Source organism: Oncorhynchus tshawytscha, unplaced genomic scaffold (assembly GCF_018296145.1).
Source record: "Oncorhynchus tshawytscha isolate Ot180627B unplaced genomic scaffold, Otsh_v2.0 Un_contig_9227_pilon_pilon, whole genome shotgun sequence".
NCBI classification, from domain to species: domain Eukaryota; kingdom Metazoa; phylum Chordata; class Actinopteri; order Salmoniformes; family Salmonidae; genus Oncorhynchus; species Oncorhynchus tshawytscha.
The window spans coordinates 17,881-36,951 of NW_024608976.1; the positions used below are offsets into that span (position 1 = coordinate 17,881).

At 46.5% G+C, this 19,071-nt stretch overlaps 1 protein-coding gene across 1 annotated transcript in view; it reads right to left on the bottom strand.

Annotated features, from left to right (window-relative positions):
* Nucleotides 1–420: 420 nt before the first annotated feature.
* LOC112242097 (serine/threonine-protein kinase TBK1-like) overlaps nucleotides 421–19,071 on the bottom strand; it is a 35,304-nt gene continuing 16,653 nt past the window's right edge. The window contains exons 7-18 of the mRNA XM_042313942.1: nucleotides 15,871–15,981; nucleotides 15,397–15,576; nucleotides 13,948–14,144; nucleotides 13,547–13,605; nucleotides 11,574–11,665; nucleotides 10,674–10,775; nucleotides 9,941–9,992; nucleotides 7,001–7,042; nucleotides 6,445–6,563; nucleotides 4,813–4,929; nucleotides 3,063–3,164; nucleotides 421–550 (exon numbers count right to left, since the gene is read on the bottom strand). Of these exons, the coding sequence (XP_042169876.1) occupies nucleotides 448–550; nucleotides 3,063–3,164; nucleotides 4,813–4,929; nucleotides 6,445–6,563; nucleotides 7,001–7,042; nucleotides 9,941–9,992; nucleotides 10,674–10,775; nucleotides 11,574–11,665; nucleotides 13,547–13,605; nucleotides 13,948–14,144; nucleotides 15,397–15,576; nucleotides 15,871–15,981 (1,276 nt within the window). The 3' untranslated portion in view covers nucleotides 421–447. The remainder of the gene's footprint in view (nucleotides 551–3,062; nucleotides 3,165–4,812; nucleotides 4,930–6,444; nucleotides 6,564–7,000; nucleotides 7,043–9,940; nucleotides 9,993–10,673; nucleotides 10,776–11,573; nucleotides 11,666–13,546; nucleotides 13,606–13,947; nucleotides 14,145–15,396; nucleotides 15,577–15,870; nucleotides 15,982–19,071) is intronic.

Sequence of the window (19,071 nt, forward strand, 5' to 3'; positions counted from 1 at the left end):
AGGTCAGGGTCTCTGTTATCCCACTCCTAGATATTGAGCGGTCAGGGCAAGAAATTTAATTTTTTTTCCTTTCGGTAACGTGATGTGGTTCTCGGGGACGGCCGAATAGCCCGAACGAAGGGCAGGGAGTGTGTTGTGGACCTCCAAAGTTGAATCGACATTGTCGTATTGGCTTAGATTTGATGGGAGACTTGAATTGATCTTCAATCAATCCGTACTATAGTCACACCAGTCTATAATTAAGGGAATCCAAACCTGCTCCCACAGACTAACATAAAACAACAGGCCATCTCTCCCTCATCCCCTCCTCTCTCTTCCCTCCTCCTGCACCATCCCTCAACTTAGTGGAGGAAACCTCCTGTTTACTTCAGTGTTTAGTAAGTGTGTGTGTGTGTGTGTGTGTGTGTGTGTGTGTGTGTGTGTGTGTGTGTGTGTGTGTGTGTGTGTTCAGACCTTAATAACTCTCTCCATCACCATGGAAACTTCTTTCTCCACGCTGTTGAATTGGCTGGTTAGACCAATCAGCTGCTTCCTCACGTGATGCACCTTCCTGTACAGGGAGATAAACAGACTATTGATACACCGCGCACACACACACACCTTCTTCCACACACACACCTTCCACACACACACCTTCCACACACACACACATACAGGGAGTTAGTTGTCAGATATACAGGGTTGCTTAGCAGCAGGGAGTTAGTTATCAGAACAGTCAGACAAACAGGGTTGCTTAGCAGCAGGGAGTTAGTTATCAGAACAGTCAGACAAACAGGGTTGCTTAGCAGCAGGGAGTTAGTTATCAGAACAGTCAGACATACAGGGTTGCTTAGCAGCAGGGAGGTAGTTATCAGAACAGTCAGACACACAGGGTTGCTTAGCAGCAGGGAGTTAGTTATCAGAATAGTCAGACATACAGGTTTGCTTAGCAACAGGGAGTTAGTTATCAGAACAGTTAGACATACAGGGTTGCTGAGCAGCAGGGAGGTAGTTATCAGAACAGTCAGACATACAGGGTTGCTTAGCAGCAGGGAGGTAGTTATCAGAACAGTCAGACATACAGGGTTGCTTAGCAGCAGGGAGGTAGTTATCAGCCTTGAGTACATACTGTCAACATGCTGCTAATGTGATCATTCCATTTCCAGCAGGCTGATGCATTCCTTCATTTACACGACACACAGACCTCATCTAATATCGTCCTTCATCTACAGAACACACTGACCTCATCTGATATCATCCTTCATCTACAGAACACACTGACCTCATCTGATACCTTCATCTACAGAACACACTGACCTCATCTGATATCATCCTTCATCTACAGAACACACTGAACTCATCTGATATCATCCTTCATCTACAGAACACACTGACCTCATCTGATACCGTCCTTCATCTACAGAACACACTGTCCTCATCTGATATCATCCTTCATCTACAGAACACACTGACCTCATCTGATACCTTCCTTCATCTACAGAACACACTGTCCTCATCTGATATCATCCTTCATCTACAGAACACACTGACCTCATCTGATACCGTCCTTCATCTACAGAACACACTGACCTCATCTGATACCTTCATCTACAGAACACACTGACCTCATCTGATACCTTCATCTACAGAACACTGTCCTCATTGATACCTTCCTTTACAAGACACACTGACCTCATCTGATACATTCCTTCATCTACAGAACACACTGACCTCATCTGATACCTTCCTTCATCTACAGGACACACTGACCTCATCTGATACATTCCTTCATCTACAGAACACACTGACCTCATCTGATACATTCCTTCATCTACAGAACACACTGACCTCATCTGATACCTTCCTTCACAAGACACACTGACCTCATCTGATACATTCCTTCATCTACAGAACACACTGACCTCATCTGATACATTCCTTCATCTACAGAACACACTGACCTCATCTGATACCTTCCTTCATCTACAGAACACACTGACCTCATCTGATATCTTCATTTACAAGACAGACTGACCTCATCTGATATCATCCTTCATCTACAGGACACACTGACCTCATCTGACACCATCTACAGAACACACTGACCTCATCTGATACCTTCTTTCATCTACAGAACACACTGACCTCATCTGATATCTTCCTTTACAAGACAGACTGACCTCATCTGATATCATCCTTCATCTACAGAACACACTGACCTCATCTGATATCATCCTTCATCTACAGGACACACTGACCTCATCTGATATCTTCCTTTACAAGACAGACTGACCTCATCTGATATCATCCTTCATCTACAGGACACACTGACCTCATCTGATACCTTCCTTCATCTACAGAACACACTGACCTCATCTGATATCATCCTTCATCTACAGAACACACTGACCTCATCTGATACCTTCATCTACAGAACACACTGACCTCATCTGATTCCTTCATCTACAGAACACTGTCCTCATTGATACCTTCCTTTACAAGACAGACTGACCTCATCTGATACCTTCCTTTACAGAACACACTGACCTCATCTGATATCATCCTTCATCTACAGAACACACTGACCTCATCTGATACCTTCCTTCATCTACAGAACACACTGACCTCATCTGATTCATTCCTTCATCTACAGAACACACTGACCTCATCTGATACCTTCCTTCATCTACAGAACACACTGACCTCATCTGATACCTTCCTTCATCGACAGAACACACTGGCCTCATCTGATATCTTCCTTTACAAGACAGACTGACCTCATCTGATACCTTCCTTCATCTACCGAACACACTGACCTCATCTGATACCTTCCTTCATCTACCGAACACACTGACCTCATCTGATACCTTCCTTCATCTACAGAACACACTGACCTCATCTGATACCTTCCTTCATCTACCGAACACACTGACCTCATCTGATACCTTCCTTCATCTACAGAACACACTGACCTCATCTGATACCTTCATCTACAGAACACACTGACCTCATCTGATATCATCCTTCATCTACAGAACACACTGACCTCATCTGATATCATCCTTCAACTAGGGGACACTTACCTCATCCACTCCTCGCTCTTAGAGATGAAGAGGCGGTACTTCATGGCACACTCCTCAGTAAACAGAGACCTGGCCTTGGTGGCATGGAACACCAGCTTCTGTCTGTTAGAGGAGCATTATATTATTACTATACTGTAACCAGAAGATAAACACTGTCTGTGGAACAGATCTGTCATTGGATAGGGAATGTTGGGGTTGACAGATCTGTCATAGAGGAGGACTAATGTTGGGGTTGAGGAACAGATCTGTCATCATGGATAGAGGACTAATGTTGGGGTTGAGGAACAGATCTGTCATCATGGATAGAGGAGGACAGACTAATGTTGGGGTTGGGGAGCAGATCTGTCATCATGGATAGAGGACTAATGATGGGGTTGGGAGCAGATCTGTCATCATGGATAGAGGACTAATGTTGGGGTTGAGGAGCAGATCTGTCATCATGGATAGAGGACTAATGATGGGGTTGAGGCGCAGATCTGTCATCATGGATAGAGGAGGACTAATGTTGGGGTTGAGGAGCAGATCTGTCATCATGGATAGAGGAGGACTAATGATGGGGTTGAGGAGCAGATCTGTCATCATGGGAGTTGAGGACTCAATGATAGAGGACTAATGATGGGGTTGAGGAGCAGATCTGTCATCATGGATAGAGGAGGACTAATGTTGGGGTTGAGGAGCAGATCTGTCATCATGGATAGAGGAGGACTAATGTTGGGGTTGAGGAGCAGATCTGTCATCATGGATAGAGGAGGACTAATGTTGGGGTTGAGGAGCAGATCTGTCATCATGGATAGAGGAGGACTAATGTTGGGGTTGAGGAGCAGATCTGTCATCATGGATAGAGGAGGACTAATGTTGGGGTTGAGGAGCAGATCTGTCATCATGGATAGAGGAGGACTAATGTTGGGGTTGAGGAGCAGATCTGTCATCATGGATAGAGGAGGACTAATGTTGGGGTTGAGGAGCAGATCTGTCATCATGGATAGAGGAGGACTAATGTTGGGGTTGATCATGGATAGAGGAGGACTAATGATGGGGTTGACGAGCAGATCGGTCATCATGGATAGAGGAGGACTGATGTTGGGGTTGAGGAGCAGATCTGTCATCATGGATCATCAGGTCACCAGAATAAGACCCTGGATATTTATTGAAAGGAGCATCAACCTCATCACTGTGCATCTCCACCACCCTTATTCCTACAGTATATCTGTCCTACAGTATATCTGTCCTACAGTACATATGTCCTACAGTATATCTGTAGCCTAATAAACTGCATGGTCGTGGGAAGACGCCATTTAATCACGTGACAAGTTGACTTCCATTTAGTGTGCATCACCCGTGACTCCAAGTTGACTTCCATGTGATGGTTGTTATATCCATATTTGGGCATGAAGGGTTTCCTCTGCCATTTCTCCCATCCGTTCATTTTACAGACACGTAAAAGATCCCACCTTGCCGAGCGTATGTAGTAAAAAAAAAAAAAAAAAAAAAAAAAAAAAAAAAAAATGTTTACTGGCAAAATGTGTTTTCCATCAGGCCTGTCAGGACGTGTTTCCATCAGGCCTGTCAGGACATGTTTCCATCAGGCCTGTCAGGACACGTTTCCATCTGGCCTGTCAGGACATGTTTCCATCAGGCCTGTCAGGACATGTTTCCATCAGGCCTGTCAGGACACGTTCAATCCCACATCTACTTTACTCACATAAAAAGGATGTAAACCTGGTCAGCGGGACAGAAAAGACGGACCTACTTGTCAAATTTGTGTATTTGTTCCTCGTTGTACGGCAGACGTCTCTCAGCCTTGTCCTTCTTAAACTGGTGGTAGATGGCTGTAATGGAGTCCAGGAGAACCTTGATCCTCTCAACACTGAGACAGAGAGAGAAAACCATGAGTGTTAGATGGCTGAAAGGAGCTGTGGAACTCATGTGTGGCTTGAGGAGCAACATCAGTCCACAGATATTGGATATTACTGTCAGACTCTGTTTTTGTATGGAGATACAGGTACACTGTAACCCGGGTATACTGTAACCCGGGTATACTGTAACCCGGGTATACTGTAACCCGGGTATACTGTAACCCGGGTATACTGTAACCCGGGTATACTGTAACCTGGGTATACTGTAACCTAGGTATACTGTAACCTGGGTATACTGTAACCTGGGTATACTGTAACCTGGGTATACTGTAACCTGGGTATACTGTAACCTAGGTACACTGTAACCTAGGGTATACTGTAACCTAGGTACACTGTAACCGGGTATACTGTAACCGGGTATACTGTAACCTAGGTATACTGTAACCTGGGTTACTCTAACCTGGGTATACTGTAACCTAGGTATACTGTAACCTAGGTATACTGTAACCTGGTAACATTTATTATCTCTCTAGGTTACGGTGTGATCTCTGAAGTATACTGTAACCTGGTAACATTTATTATCTCTCTCTCTAGGTTACGGTGTGATCTCTGAAGTATACTGTAACATTTAGTATCTCTCTAGGTTACGGTGTGAAAACATGTGTTACCCTTTGGGGCAGTGTTATCAGAAAAGCATTGATTTTTACTGCCACGCAAGACAATAAATGTCTGTTTCACGACAGGATTTGAGCTCCACGGATAAATGATTGGACTGTATTAGTGATTTAAATAGTTGGTCGGCTCACAACTTCCTCCAGCTAAATGAAGACGAGACCGACGTACTTATTGTTGGAGCCGAAGAGAGAGAATCTGGCTGCACATGTTAATTCACGGCCAATAGATTATTTTACATTCTGAACTCAATAACAAAAAACAGGCATTAGGAAGGTGAACAAAATAGCTTTTCACCACCTGAGGAACATTGCTAATGTGTGGCTGTTTTTCTCTCAGGCTGATACAGAGAGACTCATCTGTGCTTTGACTACAAACAGGCTGGACGACTGTGATGCTCTCCTGTCTGGTCTACCCAAGGAAGACATTGGTCAACTGCAAAACATACAGAATGCTGCAGCGTGGGCACTGGCCATGATCATGTTGAACGATTTTGTGCGTTTCTGTCAGTGTAAAACTATCAAGCTCACAACTAAAACTTTTGTCGCTTTTGCCGCCCGCCACTAGCACCACCACTAGCACGCCACTAGCACACCACTAGCACGCCACTAGCACGCCACTAGCACCACCACGCCACTAGCACACGCTAGCGTCGCTTGAATGTTCCCAGAAATAGAAACACAATTGCAGCTAACTCGCGGCGATCCCAGTGACGTCCCAGAATAAGGCGACAATATTAAAATGACCAAAAGAGTTCGGGGTCGGCTTTGTGTTTTCATTTTTACAACAGATTTTTTTTTTTTTTTTTTAGGATACTTGTATCGTCACAGCCCTAAAACACACTCGTTACTTACTTCCTGTCTTCAGGGTGTGTTCCAGCTTGAGTCCAGCTGTCCGTCAGAACACCACCTGACAGGAACTTACTCTTGATGTCCTGAACCGTCTGCTCCATGGGGACTAAGGAGTTAGAGATCTGCACAGAGAGACAACAAATCAACCACAGCCCTGAGAGACAACAAATCAACAGCAGCCCTGGGGAGGCTGAGAGACAACCAATCAACAGCAGCCCTGGGGGAGGCTGAGAGACAACCAATCAACAGCAGCTCCAGAGATGGGAGGCTGACTGAGAAGATAATAGCCAGAGGCGGGGCCAGAGGGAACAGAGGCTGAGTGATAGGTTAAGGGGTGGGGCCAGAGGGAACATAGGTTAAGGGGCGGTGCCAGAGGGAACAGAGGCTGAGTGATAGGTTAGTAGCCAGGGGCGGGGCCAGAGGGAACAGAGGCTGAGTGATAGGTTAGTAGCCTGGGGCGGGGCCAGAGGGAACAGAGGCTGAGTGATAGGTTAAGGGGCGGGGCCAGAGGGAACAGAGGCAGGAAGGGGCGGGGCCAGAGGGAACAGAAGGTACTTACAAGGACTATTTTCTTCCTCATGTCTGAGATCTCATCATATTTCTGACGACAACATATTGGCCTGCATTAACACCTCGTACCTGGGAGACAACATATTGGCCTGCATTAACACCTCGTACCTGGGAGAGGAGACAACATATTGGCCTGCATTAACACCTCGTACCTGGGAGAGGAGACAACAACATATTGGCCTGCATTAACACCTCGTACCTGGGAGAGGAGACAACAACATATTGGCCTGCATTAACACCTCGTACCTGGGAGAGGAGACAACAACATATTGGCCTGCATTAACACCTCGTACCTGGGGGAGACAACAACATATTGGCCTGCATTAACAGACAACAACATATTGGCCTGCATTAACACCTCGTACCTGGGAGAGGAGACAACAACATATTGGCCTGCATTAACACCTCGTACCTGGGAGAGGAGACAACAACATATTGGCCTGCATTAACACCTCGTACCTGGGAGAGGAGACAACAACATATTGGCCTGCATTAACACCTCGTACCTGGGAGAGGAGACAACAACATATTGGCCTGCATTAACACCTCGTACCTGGGAGAGGAGACAACAACATATTGGCCTGCATTAACAGTACCTGGGAGAGGAGACAACATATTGGCCTGCATTAACACCTCGTACCTGGGAGAGGAGACAACAACATATTGGCCTGCATTAACACCTCGTACCTGGGAGAGGAGACAACAACATATTGGCCTGCATTAACACCTCGTACCTGGGAGAGGAGACAACAACATATTGGCCTGCATTAACACCTCGTACCTGGGAGAGGAGACAACAACATATTGGCCTGCATTAACTGGGAGAGGAGACAACAACATATTGGCCTGCATACCTATTGGCCTGCATTAACAACCTCGTACCTGGGAGAGGAGACAACAACATATTGGCCTGCATTAACACCTCGTACCTGGGAGAGGAGACAACAACATATTGGCCTGCATTAACACCTCGTACCTGGGAGAGGAGACAACAACATATTGGCCTGCATTAACACCTCGTACCTGGGAGAGGAGACAACAACATATTGGCCTGCATTAACACCTCGTACCTGGGAGAGGAGACAACAACATATTGGCCTGCATTAAACACCTCGTAACACCTGGGAGAGGAGACAACAACATATTGGCCTGCATTAACACCTCGTACCTGGGAGAGGAGACAACAACATATTGGCCTGCATTAACACCTCGTACCTGGGAGAGGAGACAACAACATATTGGCCTGCATTAACACCTCGTACCTGGGAGAGGAGACAACAACATATTGGCCTGCATTAACACCTCGTACCTGGGGAGAGGAGACAACAACATATTGGCCTGCATTAACACCTCGTACCTGGGAGAGGAGACAACAACACCTGGGAGAGGAGACAACAACAGGTTGGCCTGCATTAACACCTCGTACCTGGGAGAGGAGACAACAACATATTGGCCTGCATTAACACCTCGTACCTGGGAGAGGAGACAACAACATATTGGCCTGCATTAACACCTCGTACCTGGGAGAGGAGACAACATATTGGCCTGCATTAACACCTCGTACCTGGGAGAGGAGACAACATATTGGCCTGCATTAACACCTCGTACCTGGGAGAGGAGACATATTGGCCTGGTACCTGGGAGAGGAGACAACATAGCATTAACAACCAACATATTGGCCTGCATTAACACCTCGTACCTGGGAGAGGAGACAACAACATATTGGCCTGCATTAACACCTCGTACCTGGGAGAGGAGACAACAACATATTGGCCTGCATTAACACCTCGTACCTGGGAGAGGAGACAACAACATATTGGCCTGCATTAACACCTCGTACCTGGGAGAGGAGACAACAACATATTGGCCTGCATTAACACCTCGTACCTGGGAGAGGAGACAACAACATATTGGCCTGCATTAACACCTCGTACCTGGGAGAGGAGACAACATATTGGCCTGCATTAACACATATTGGCCTGCATTAGGAGACACCATATTGGCCTGTACCTGGGAGAGGAGGAGACAACATTAAACATATTGGCCTGCATTAACACCTCGTACCTGGGAGAGGAGACAACAACATATTGGCCTGCATTAACACCTCGTACCTGGGAGAGGAGACAACAACATATTGGCCTGCATTAACACCTCGTACCTGGGAGAGGAGACAACATATTGGCCTGCATTAACACCTCGTACCTGGGAGAGGAGACAACATATTGGCCTGCATTAACACCTCGTACCTGGGAGAGGAGACAATATTGGCCTGCAACATATTGGCCTGCATTAACACCTCGTACCTGGGAGAGGAGACAACAACATATTGGGAGACCAACATATTGGCTTGCATTAACACCTCGTACCTGGGAGAGGAGACAACATATTGGCCTGCATTAACACCTCGTACCTGGGAGAGAGAGACATATTGGCCTGCATTAACATATTGGCCTGCATTAACACCTCGTACCTGGGAGAGGAGACAACAACATATTGGCCTGCATTAACACCTCGTACCTGGGAGACAACATATTGGCCTGCATTAACAGACCTGGGAGAGGAGACAACATATTGGCCTGACAACATATTGGCCTGCATTAACACCTCGTACCTGGGAGAGGAGACAACATATTGGCCTGCATTAACACCTCGTACCTGGGGGAGAGGAGACAACATATTGGCCTGCATTAACACCTCGTACCTGGGAGAGGAGACAACATATTGGCTGCATTAACACCTCGTACCTGGGAGAGGAGACAACATATTGGCTTGCATTAACACCTCGTACCTGGGAGAGGAGACAACATATTGGCCTGCATTAACACCTCGTACCTGGGAGAGGAGACATTGGCCTGCATTAACATATTGGCCTGCATTAACACCTCGTACCTGGGAGAGGTGACAACGACATATTGGCCTGCATTAACACCTCATACCTGGGAGAGGGAGACAACATATTGGCCTGCATTAACACCTCGTACCTGGGAGAGGACAACATAGACTCGTACCTGGGAGAGGAGACAACATATATTGGCCTGCATTAACACCTCGTACCTGGGAGAGGTGACAACGACATATTGGCCCGCATTAACACCTCGTACCTGGGAGACCTCGTACCTGGGAGAGGAGACAACATATTGGCCTGCATTAACACCTCGTACCTGGGAGAGGAGACAACATATTGGCCTGCATTAACAACAACATATTGGCCTGCATTAACACCTCGTACCTGGGAGAGGAGAAAACAACATATTGGCCTGCATTAACACCTCGTACCTGGGAGAGGAGACAACAACATATTGGCCTGCATTAACACCTCGTACCTGGGAGAGGAGACAACAACATATTGGCCTGCATTAACACCTCGTACCTGGGAGAGGAGACGACAACATATTGGCCTGCATTAACACCTCGTACCTGGGAGAGGAGACAACATATTGGCCTGCATTAACACCTCGTACCGTACCTGGGAGACCTGGGAGGAGACAACATATTGGCCTGCATTAACACCTCGTACCTGGGAGAGGAGACAACAACATATTGGCCTGCATTAACACCTCGTACCTGGGAAAGGAGACAACAACTACAACACCTACTGCTGGTTCTATCCTCTAAGGATTTGGAGGGGAAAAGTGTCTCAACAAATCAAAGTGTGTACTCACAGCTGCTCTGTCCTCTCCAGGATCTGAGCGCAGTAGTGACAGACGTGGATGACCTCTGACTTCTTATGTACCATCTCGCTGTAGTCCTCCTTCATTAACTCACTGAGACAGAGACAGACAGACAGACAGACACATTGACATTATGTATCATCTCGCTGTAGTCCTCCTTCATTAACTCACTGAGACCAGACAGAGAGGCAGACAGAGAGATAGACAGAGAGATAGACAGACAGAGACAGACAGACACATTGACATTATGTATCATCTCGCTGTAGTCCTCCTTCATCAACTCACAGACAGAGACACATTGTTCAATTCATTTGATTGCAGATCAAATGTGGCACCAACATACACAGACCCATTGACAAAAGTTACATTGATTTCTACAGAACACCAGTTGAACAGTGTACCAGTTGACAGAGGGGTATATCAGGTGAACAGTGTACCAGTTGACAGAGGGGTATACCAGGTGAACAGTGTACCAGTTGACAGAGGGGTATATCAGGTGAACAGTGTACCAGTTGACAGAGGGGTATACCAGGTGAACAGTGTACCAGTTGACAGAGGGGTATACCAGGTGAACAGTGTACCAGTTGACAGAAGGGTATATCAGGTGAACCAAGTTGACAGAGGGGTATACCAGGTGAACAGTGTACCAGTTGACAGAGGGGTATACCAGGTGAACAGTGTACCAGTTGACAGAGGGGTATACCAGGTGAACAGTGTACCAGTTGACAGAGGGGTATATCGGGTGAACAGTGTACCAGTTGAGAGGTATACCAGGTGAACAGTGTACCAGTTGAGAGGTATACCAGGTGAACAGTGTACCAGTTGAGGGGTATACCAGGTGAATGTGCTGGTTGTCTGGTGCATTGTAAGGTTTGAGTTAACAGGACTTACATCAGTCCCCTGACTCCCTTCCTGACCAGCTCCTGACAAACCAACAGGGAGTCTGAGGTCTTCCACAGGTGGCCCACGTCTCCTGCAAACGTCTGGACAACGGAGGAAGACATTTTAGGATATTAGTTAGAGGCACCACACACTCCATCCTCCCCCTACGGACACACAGCTTCTGTTTGGGGGGGGATAGGTTAGCAGTGTGGTTAAGGTTAGGATTCAGCTAGTGACCATGCTGCAGAGCTGCCTCCAGAACATGAGTCATCTCAATAAATGGCAACCTGCCCATGTTGAGCTACATGTTGTTTTGGTTGTTACATTACAGCCTTATTCTATAATGGATTCAAATGTTTTTACACACAATACCCCATAATGACATCACAATGCCCCATAATGACATCACAATGCCCCATAATGACAACTCATAACGGCATAAAATATAGCATAATATATAGTTACCTTGGCATAATATATAGTTACCATGGCATAGCTGGCATAACATATAGCATAATATATAGTTACCTTGGCATAGCTGGCATAATATATAGTTATTGGCATAGCTGGCATAATATATAGTTACCTTGGCATAGCTAGCATAACATATAGCATAATATATAGTTACCTTGGCATAGCTGGCATAACATATAGCATAATATATAGTTACCTTGGCATAGCTAGCATAACATATAGCATAATATATAGTTACCTTGGCATAATATATAGTTACCTTGGCATAGCTGGCATAATATATAGCATAATAATATATAGTTAACATATAGCATAATATATAGTTACCTTGGCATAGCTAGCATAACATATAGCATAATATATAGTTACCTTGGCATAATATATAGTTACCTTGGCATAGCTGGCATAATATATAGCATAATATATAGTTACCTTGGCATAGCTAGCATAACATATAGCATAATATATAGTTACCTTGGCATAATATATAGTTACCTTGGCATAGCTGGCATAACATATAGCATAATATATAGTTACCTTGGCATAGCTAGCATAACATATAGCATAATATATAGTTACCTTGGCATAATATATAGTTACCTTGGCATAGCTGGCATAATATATAGCATAATATATAGTTACCTTGTGTTACGTTCCCCAGATTATGTGTTGTAGTTTGTGTATTTGCATGTGTTTATTTCAGGAAATGGCTTCCTGAAATCCCTCAAGCAGCTGATTGGTCGACTCCAGGGCTAATTGGAGAGCTGACCCCGCCCCCTCGTCAAGACACAGCTGTCTCCAATTACCCATTCCTTCAGAAGCTATATAAAAGCCAGTGTTCTGTTTAGGAGATCTTTTTGTAGAGGATTTTGCTGGAGGTAGATTTGCTAGAGAGATTTGCTGGGAGGTTATTGCAGAGATTTTGCTAGAGAGAGATTTTGATAGAGGTTGATTTTGCTGGGAGTTCATTGCTGAGAGTTGGTATGTTTTGTGAGTTTGTTGCTCAGATAGAACTTATTTGATGTCCTTTGTCTCTTAGTTTGTTTGTGAAATTGTTTAATATTCTGTTTCATTTGTTCCCAGGGGGAAGGGGAAGGCACCTAGGGAGTGCTTAGGCAAGAGGCCTGCGGGCATACATATACCCGTAGCATATTCGCTGTCTAGGCACACTAGGTAAGACCTGGGCGGACCACCCCTTGTATTTTGGTTAGGGCACCAGCTGGTGCTAAATTAGGTAAGTAGTGGGTAGGCAGGTAAGATAGGAGAGGTGGGGGGGCTTTGAGATTTACTTTCTTTGCTTTGGTTCCGTCCAGCCCCTTTTCCCCATATTACCGTGTAAAGGAATAAAGTCCTTGTAAACGGTACCACATTCTGCTTGTCATTTTTACTCGCACCTACAGTCCATACCTTTTTCGCTTCACAGAGAGTTTAGTTGTAGCAGGGTGTTGCGTTCCCTCTTCATAGAGGCGTGCGTAACACTTGGCATAGCTGGCATAATATATAGTTACCTTGGCATAGCTGGCATCCAGGTCCAGATCGTAGCGAGGCTGGACTTTAGGAGGACTCGCTGTGGAGATCAATAGAGAGACTGAGATTAACAACACAGACAGACAGAGACTGAGGTTAATGACAGACATCGAAGGGAAGCGTTTTCCCAACGAAGTCGATTACGACCCCGAACTGCAGTCAGGTCAATTATCTTGTCAAAGGAGAAATGCTACGTAACGGGGATGTAAAACAAATTCGTGCCCAAAACGTGAGAGAAATCATCTTTCTGTGCGTACGGAACATTTCCGGGATCTTTAATTTCAGCTGATGAAAACATGGCACCAACACTTCACATGTTGTCTGTATTTGTGTTCAGTGTAAATCCCATTTCCACATCGATGCTAATAATAAAGACTCTTACGGTCCTCGAAGATGAGCCCCACTGTAGCTACGGACTCTCTGCTGAGCAGCATGATGGGATTGTCTCTGGAGGTCCGCGGGAAGGTCTGGGCTTGGCGGTTGGGCTCAAGCTGTAGGCGTCGCCCCTCGTACAGGAGCTCCTGGTTGTGGACCGGGATACTGCACCGACGAGACAACAGCTCCTGGAAGAGAGTCGCCCTGGGGAGAGAGGTCAGAGGTTAAGGGTCAGCCTCTATCTCTCGGAGCAGTTTACAGAGAAAAGTAATCATTCTGTGTGTATGGTCAGTGGTTTTTTTGGTCCTATTTGTCCTATCCGACATCCTCGGAGAGAAGGATCAGAACCAGAGTCTGTCATTATCAACGGTGACCCTAAAGTTTGGCACACCTGTATTTGGGGAAGATCTCCCATTCTTCTCTGCAGATACTGTCAGGCTCTGTCAGGTTGGGTGGGGAGCGTCGCTGCACAGCTATTTTCAGGTCTCTCCAGAGATGTTCGATCAGGTTCAAGTCCGGGCTCTGGCTGGGCCACTCAGGGACATTCAAAGATTTGTCCCGAAGCCACTCCAGTGTTGTCTTGGATGTGTAATTAGGGTCGTTGTCCTGTTGGACGGTGAACCTTCGCCCCAGTCTGAGGTCCTGAGTGCTCTGGAGCAGGTTTTCATCAAGGATCTCTGTACTTTGCTACGCCAGTCCCTGCCGCTGAAAAACATCCCCACAGCATGATGCCGCCACCACCATGCTTCACTGTAGGGATGGTGCCCCCACCACCATGTTTCACCGTAGGGATGATGCCGCCACCACCATGCTTCACCGTAGGGATGGTGCCAGGTTTCCTCCAGACGTGACGCTTGGCATTCAGGCCAAGAGTACAAACTTGGTTTCATCACACCAGAGAATCTTGTTTCTCCTGGTCTGAGAGTCTTTAGGTGCCTTTTGTCAAACTCCAAGCAGGCTGTCATGTGCCTTTTATTGAGGAGTGGCTTCCGTCTCCCCACTCTACCATAAAGGCCTGATTGGTGGAGTGCTGCAGAGACGGTTGTCCTTCTGGAATGTGCTAAAATAACTAAAAACACATTTTTGCTTTGTCATTATGGGGTATTGTGATGTCATTATGGGGTATTGTGATGTCATTATGGGGTATTGTGTGTAGATTGATCGGGAAAAAATAATTTTATACATTTTAGAATAAGGCTGTAACGTATTGTACTGGTGGAGAGACTCACGTATTGTACTGGTGGAGAGACTCACGTATTGTACTGGTGGATGTAGATGTAGTGGAGACTCACATATTGTACTGGTGGATGGAGACTCACGTATTGTACTGGTGGAGAGACTCACATATTGTACTGGTGGATGTAGATGTAGTAGAGACTCATATTGTACTGGTGGATGTAGATGTAGTGGAGACTCACGTATTGTACTGGTGGATGTAGATGTAGTGGAGACTCACGTATTGTACTGGTGGATGTAGATGTAGTGGAGAGTAGCCTGCTGTAGACTGAAGACCAACACCACGGTACGATGCAGGATATCACTGGTCTCAGCAAAGAACTGGTCAAAGCCCCAACACTTCTCCTGGTCAGCCTCCAAGATGTTGGCTAGGACTGGGGTCAGCAAGCTCTGGAGGCCCCTGGAGGAGAGAGAGAGGTCAGAGGTCAGCCTCCAAGATGTTGGCTAGGACTGGGGTCAGCAAGCTCTGGAGGCCCCTGGAGGAGAGAGAGGTCAGAGGGTAGTCAGCCTCCGAGATGTTGGCTAGGACTAGGGTCAGCAAGCTCTGGAGGACCATGGAGGAGAGAGAGGTCAAGGGGTTAGAGGTCAGGTAATTTACTAGTTTTAATGGACCAGAGGACCTACTTGGAGGAGCTGCAGTAGACAGGGGTAGAGGTCAGGGGGTTAGAGGTCAGGGGTAGACTAGAGTACGTACTTGGACAGGTTGCAGGAGACAGGCATCTCTGTGCTCCACTCAATCTTCCCGTTCTCAAACTTCTGCTGCCCAGAGACGGTTCCTGACGGCTTCTCTGTGATGATTTTATACCTGATGGGAGACAGGACAACAACGTCACTATACAAAACCTTCAGTCACCTGACGGCTTCTCTGTGATGATTTTATACCTGATGGGAGACAGGACAACAACATCACTATACAAAACCTTCAGTCACCGAGACAAACATCTCATTTTACAAATGCTGTCACACCTATCCAACGGACTTCAAGGAGCCACTCCTCTCCTATTTGTGCTTTATTGGACAGGACACGGGCCCAGAGGAAAGAGACAGGTCCTGAAACAGGACACGGGCCCAGAGGAAAGAGACAGGTCCTGAAACAGGACACGGGCCCAGAGGAAAGAGACAGGTCCTGAAACAGGACACGGGCCCAGAGGAAAAAGAGACAGGTCCTGAAACAGCAGTGGGCTGATCTGAGCCCCTGCTGCAGCGGTAGCTATATACAATACATTCAGAAACTATCCCGACCTCTTGACTTCTTCCACATTTTGTTACGTTACAGCCTAATTCTAAAATGGATTCAATTGTTTTTTGCCCCCTCTTCAATCTACACACAATACGCCATAATGACATCACAATAGCTCATAATGACATCACAATACCTCATAATGACATCACAAACACAGGTTTTTTGTTGTAAGTATTGAGACCCTTAATTCAGTACTTTGTTGAAGCACCTTTGGTCGTGATTACACCCTCTAGTCTTCTTGGGGTCTGACGCTACAAGCTTGGCACACCTGTATTTGGGGAGTTTCTCCCATTCTTCTCTGCAGATCCTCTCAAGCTCTGTCAGGTTGGGTGGGGAGCGTCGCTGCACAGCTATTTTCAGGTCTCTCCAGAGATGTTCGATCGGGTTCAAGTCCGGGCTCTGGCTGGGCCACTCAAGGACATTCAAAGACTCAAGCGTTGTCTTGGATGTGTAATTAGGGTCGTTGTCCTGTTGGACGGTGAACCTTCACCCCAGTCTGAGGTCCTGAGTGCTCTGGAGCAGGTTTTCATCTCTGTACTTTGCTACGCCAGTCCCTGCCGCTGAAAAACATCCCACAGCATAATGCTGCCGCCACCATGCTTCACTGTAGGGATGGTGCCCCCACCACCATGCTTCACCGTAGGGATGATGCCGCCACCACCATGCTTCACTGTAGGGATGGTGCCAGGTTTCCTCCAGATGTTACGCTTGGCCTTCAGACCAAACAGTTCAATCTTGGTTTCATCAGACCAGAGAACCTTGTTTCTTATGGTCAGAGTGTCCTTTAGGTGCCTTTTGGTAAACTCCAAGCGGGCTGCCAGGTGCCTTTTAATGAGGATTGGCTTCCGTATGGCCTGATTGGTGGTGTACTGCAGAGATGCTTGTCCTTCTGGAAGGTTCTCCAATTGCCAGAGAGGAACTCTGGAGCTCTGTCAGAGTGACCATTGGGTTCTCAGTCACCTCCCTGACCAAGGCCCTTCTCCCGATTGCTCAGTTAGGAAGAGTCTTGGTGGTTCCAAACTTCTTCCATTTAAAAATGGAGGCCACCATGTTCTTGGGGACCTTCAATGCTGCAGAAATGTTTTGGTACCCTTCCCCAGATCTGTGCCTCGACACAATCCTGTCTCGGAGCTCTATGGGCAATCCCTTCGACCTCATGGCTTGGTTTTTGCTCTGACATGCACTGTCAACTGTGGGACCTTATATAGACAAGTGTGTGTCATACCAAATCATGTCCAATCAGTTGAATTTACCACAGGTGGACTCCAATCAAGTTATAGAAACATCTCAAGGATGATCAATGGAAACAGGATTTACCTGAGCTCAATTTTGAGTATCACAGCAAAGGGTCTGAATACTTAGTTCTTACACCACCCTAGGTCACCAGGATGTAGTTCTTAGACCACTAGACCACCCTAGGTCAACAGGGTATAGTTCTTAGACCAACCTAGGTCAACCGGATGTAGTTCTTAGACCACCCTAGGTCAACCGGATATAGTTCTTAGACCACCCTAGGTCAACCGGATGTAGTTCTTAGACCACCCTAGGTCAACAGGATATAGTTCTTAGACCACCCTAGGTCAACAGGATGTAGTTCTTGGACCACCCTAGGTCAACCGGATGTAGTTCTTAGACCACCCTAGGTCAACCGTATGTAGTTCTTAGACCACCCTAGGTCAACAGGGTATAGTTCTTAGACCACCCTAGGTCAACAGGATGTAGTTCTTGGACCACCCTAGGTCAACCGGATGTGGTTCTTGGACCACCCTAGGTCAACCGGATGTAGTTCTTGGACCACCCTAGGTCAACAGGATGTAGTTCTTAGACCACCCTAGGTCAACAGGATGTAGTTCTTAGACCACCCTAGGTCAACAGGTATGTAGTTCTTAGACCACCCTAGGTCAACAGGATATAGTTCTTAGACCACCCTAGGTCAACAGGATGTAGTTCTTAGACCACCCTAGGTCAACAGGATATAGTTCTTAGACCACCCTAGGTCAACAGGATGTAGTTCTTGGTCAACAGGGTATAGTTCTTAGACCACCCTAGGTCAACAGGGTATAGTTCTTAGACCACCCTAGGTCAACAGGATGTAGTTCTTAGACCACCCTAGGTCAACAGGATATAGTTCTTAGACCACTAGACCACCCTAGCTCAAAAGGATGTAGTTCTTAGACCACCCTAGGTCAACAGGATATAGTTCTTAGACCACTAGACCACGCTAGACCACCAGGATGCAGTTCTTAGACCACCCTAGGTCACCAGGATGTAGTTTAGACCACCCTAGGTCAACCGGATATAGTTCTTAGACCACCCTAGGTCAACAGGATGTAGTTCTTGGACCACCCTAGCTCAACCGGATGTAGTTCTTAGACCACCCTAGGTCAACCGGATGTGGTTCTTGGACCACCCTAGGTCAACCGGATGTAGTTCTTAGACCACCCTAGGTCACCAGGATGCAGTTCTTAGACCACCCTAGGTCAACAGGATGTAGTTCTTAGACCACTCTAGACCACCAGGATATAGTTCTTAGACCACCCTAGACCACCAGGATGCAGTTCTTAGACCACCCTAGACCACCAGGATATAGTTCTTAGACCTCTAGACCACCAGGATATAGTTCTTAGACCACCAGGAGGCAGTGATTAGACC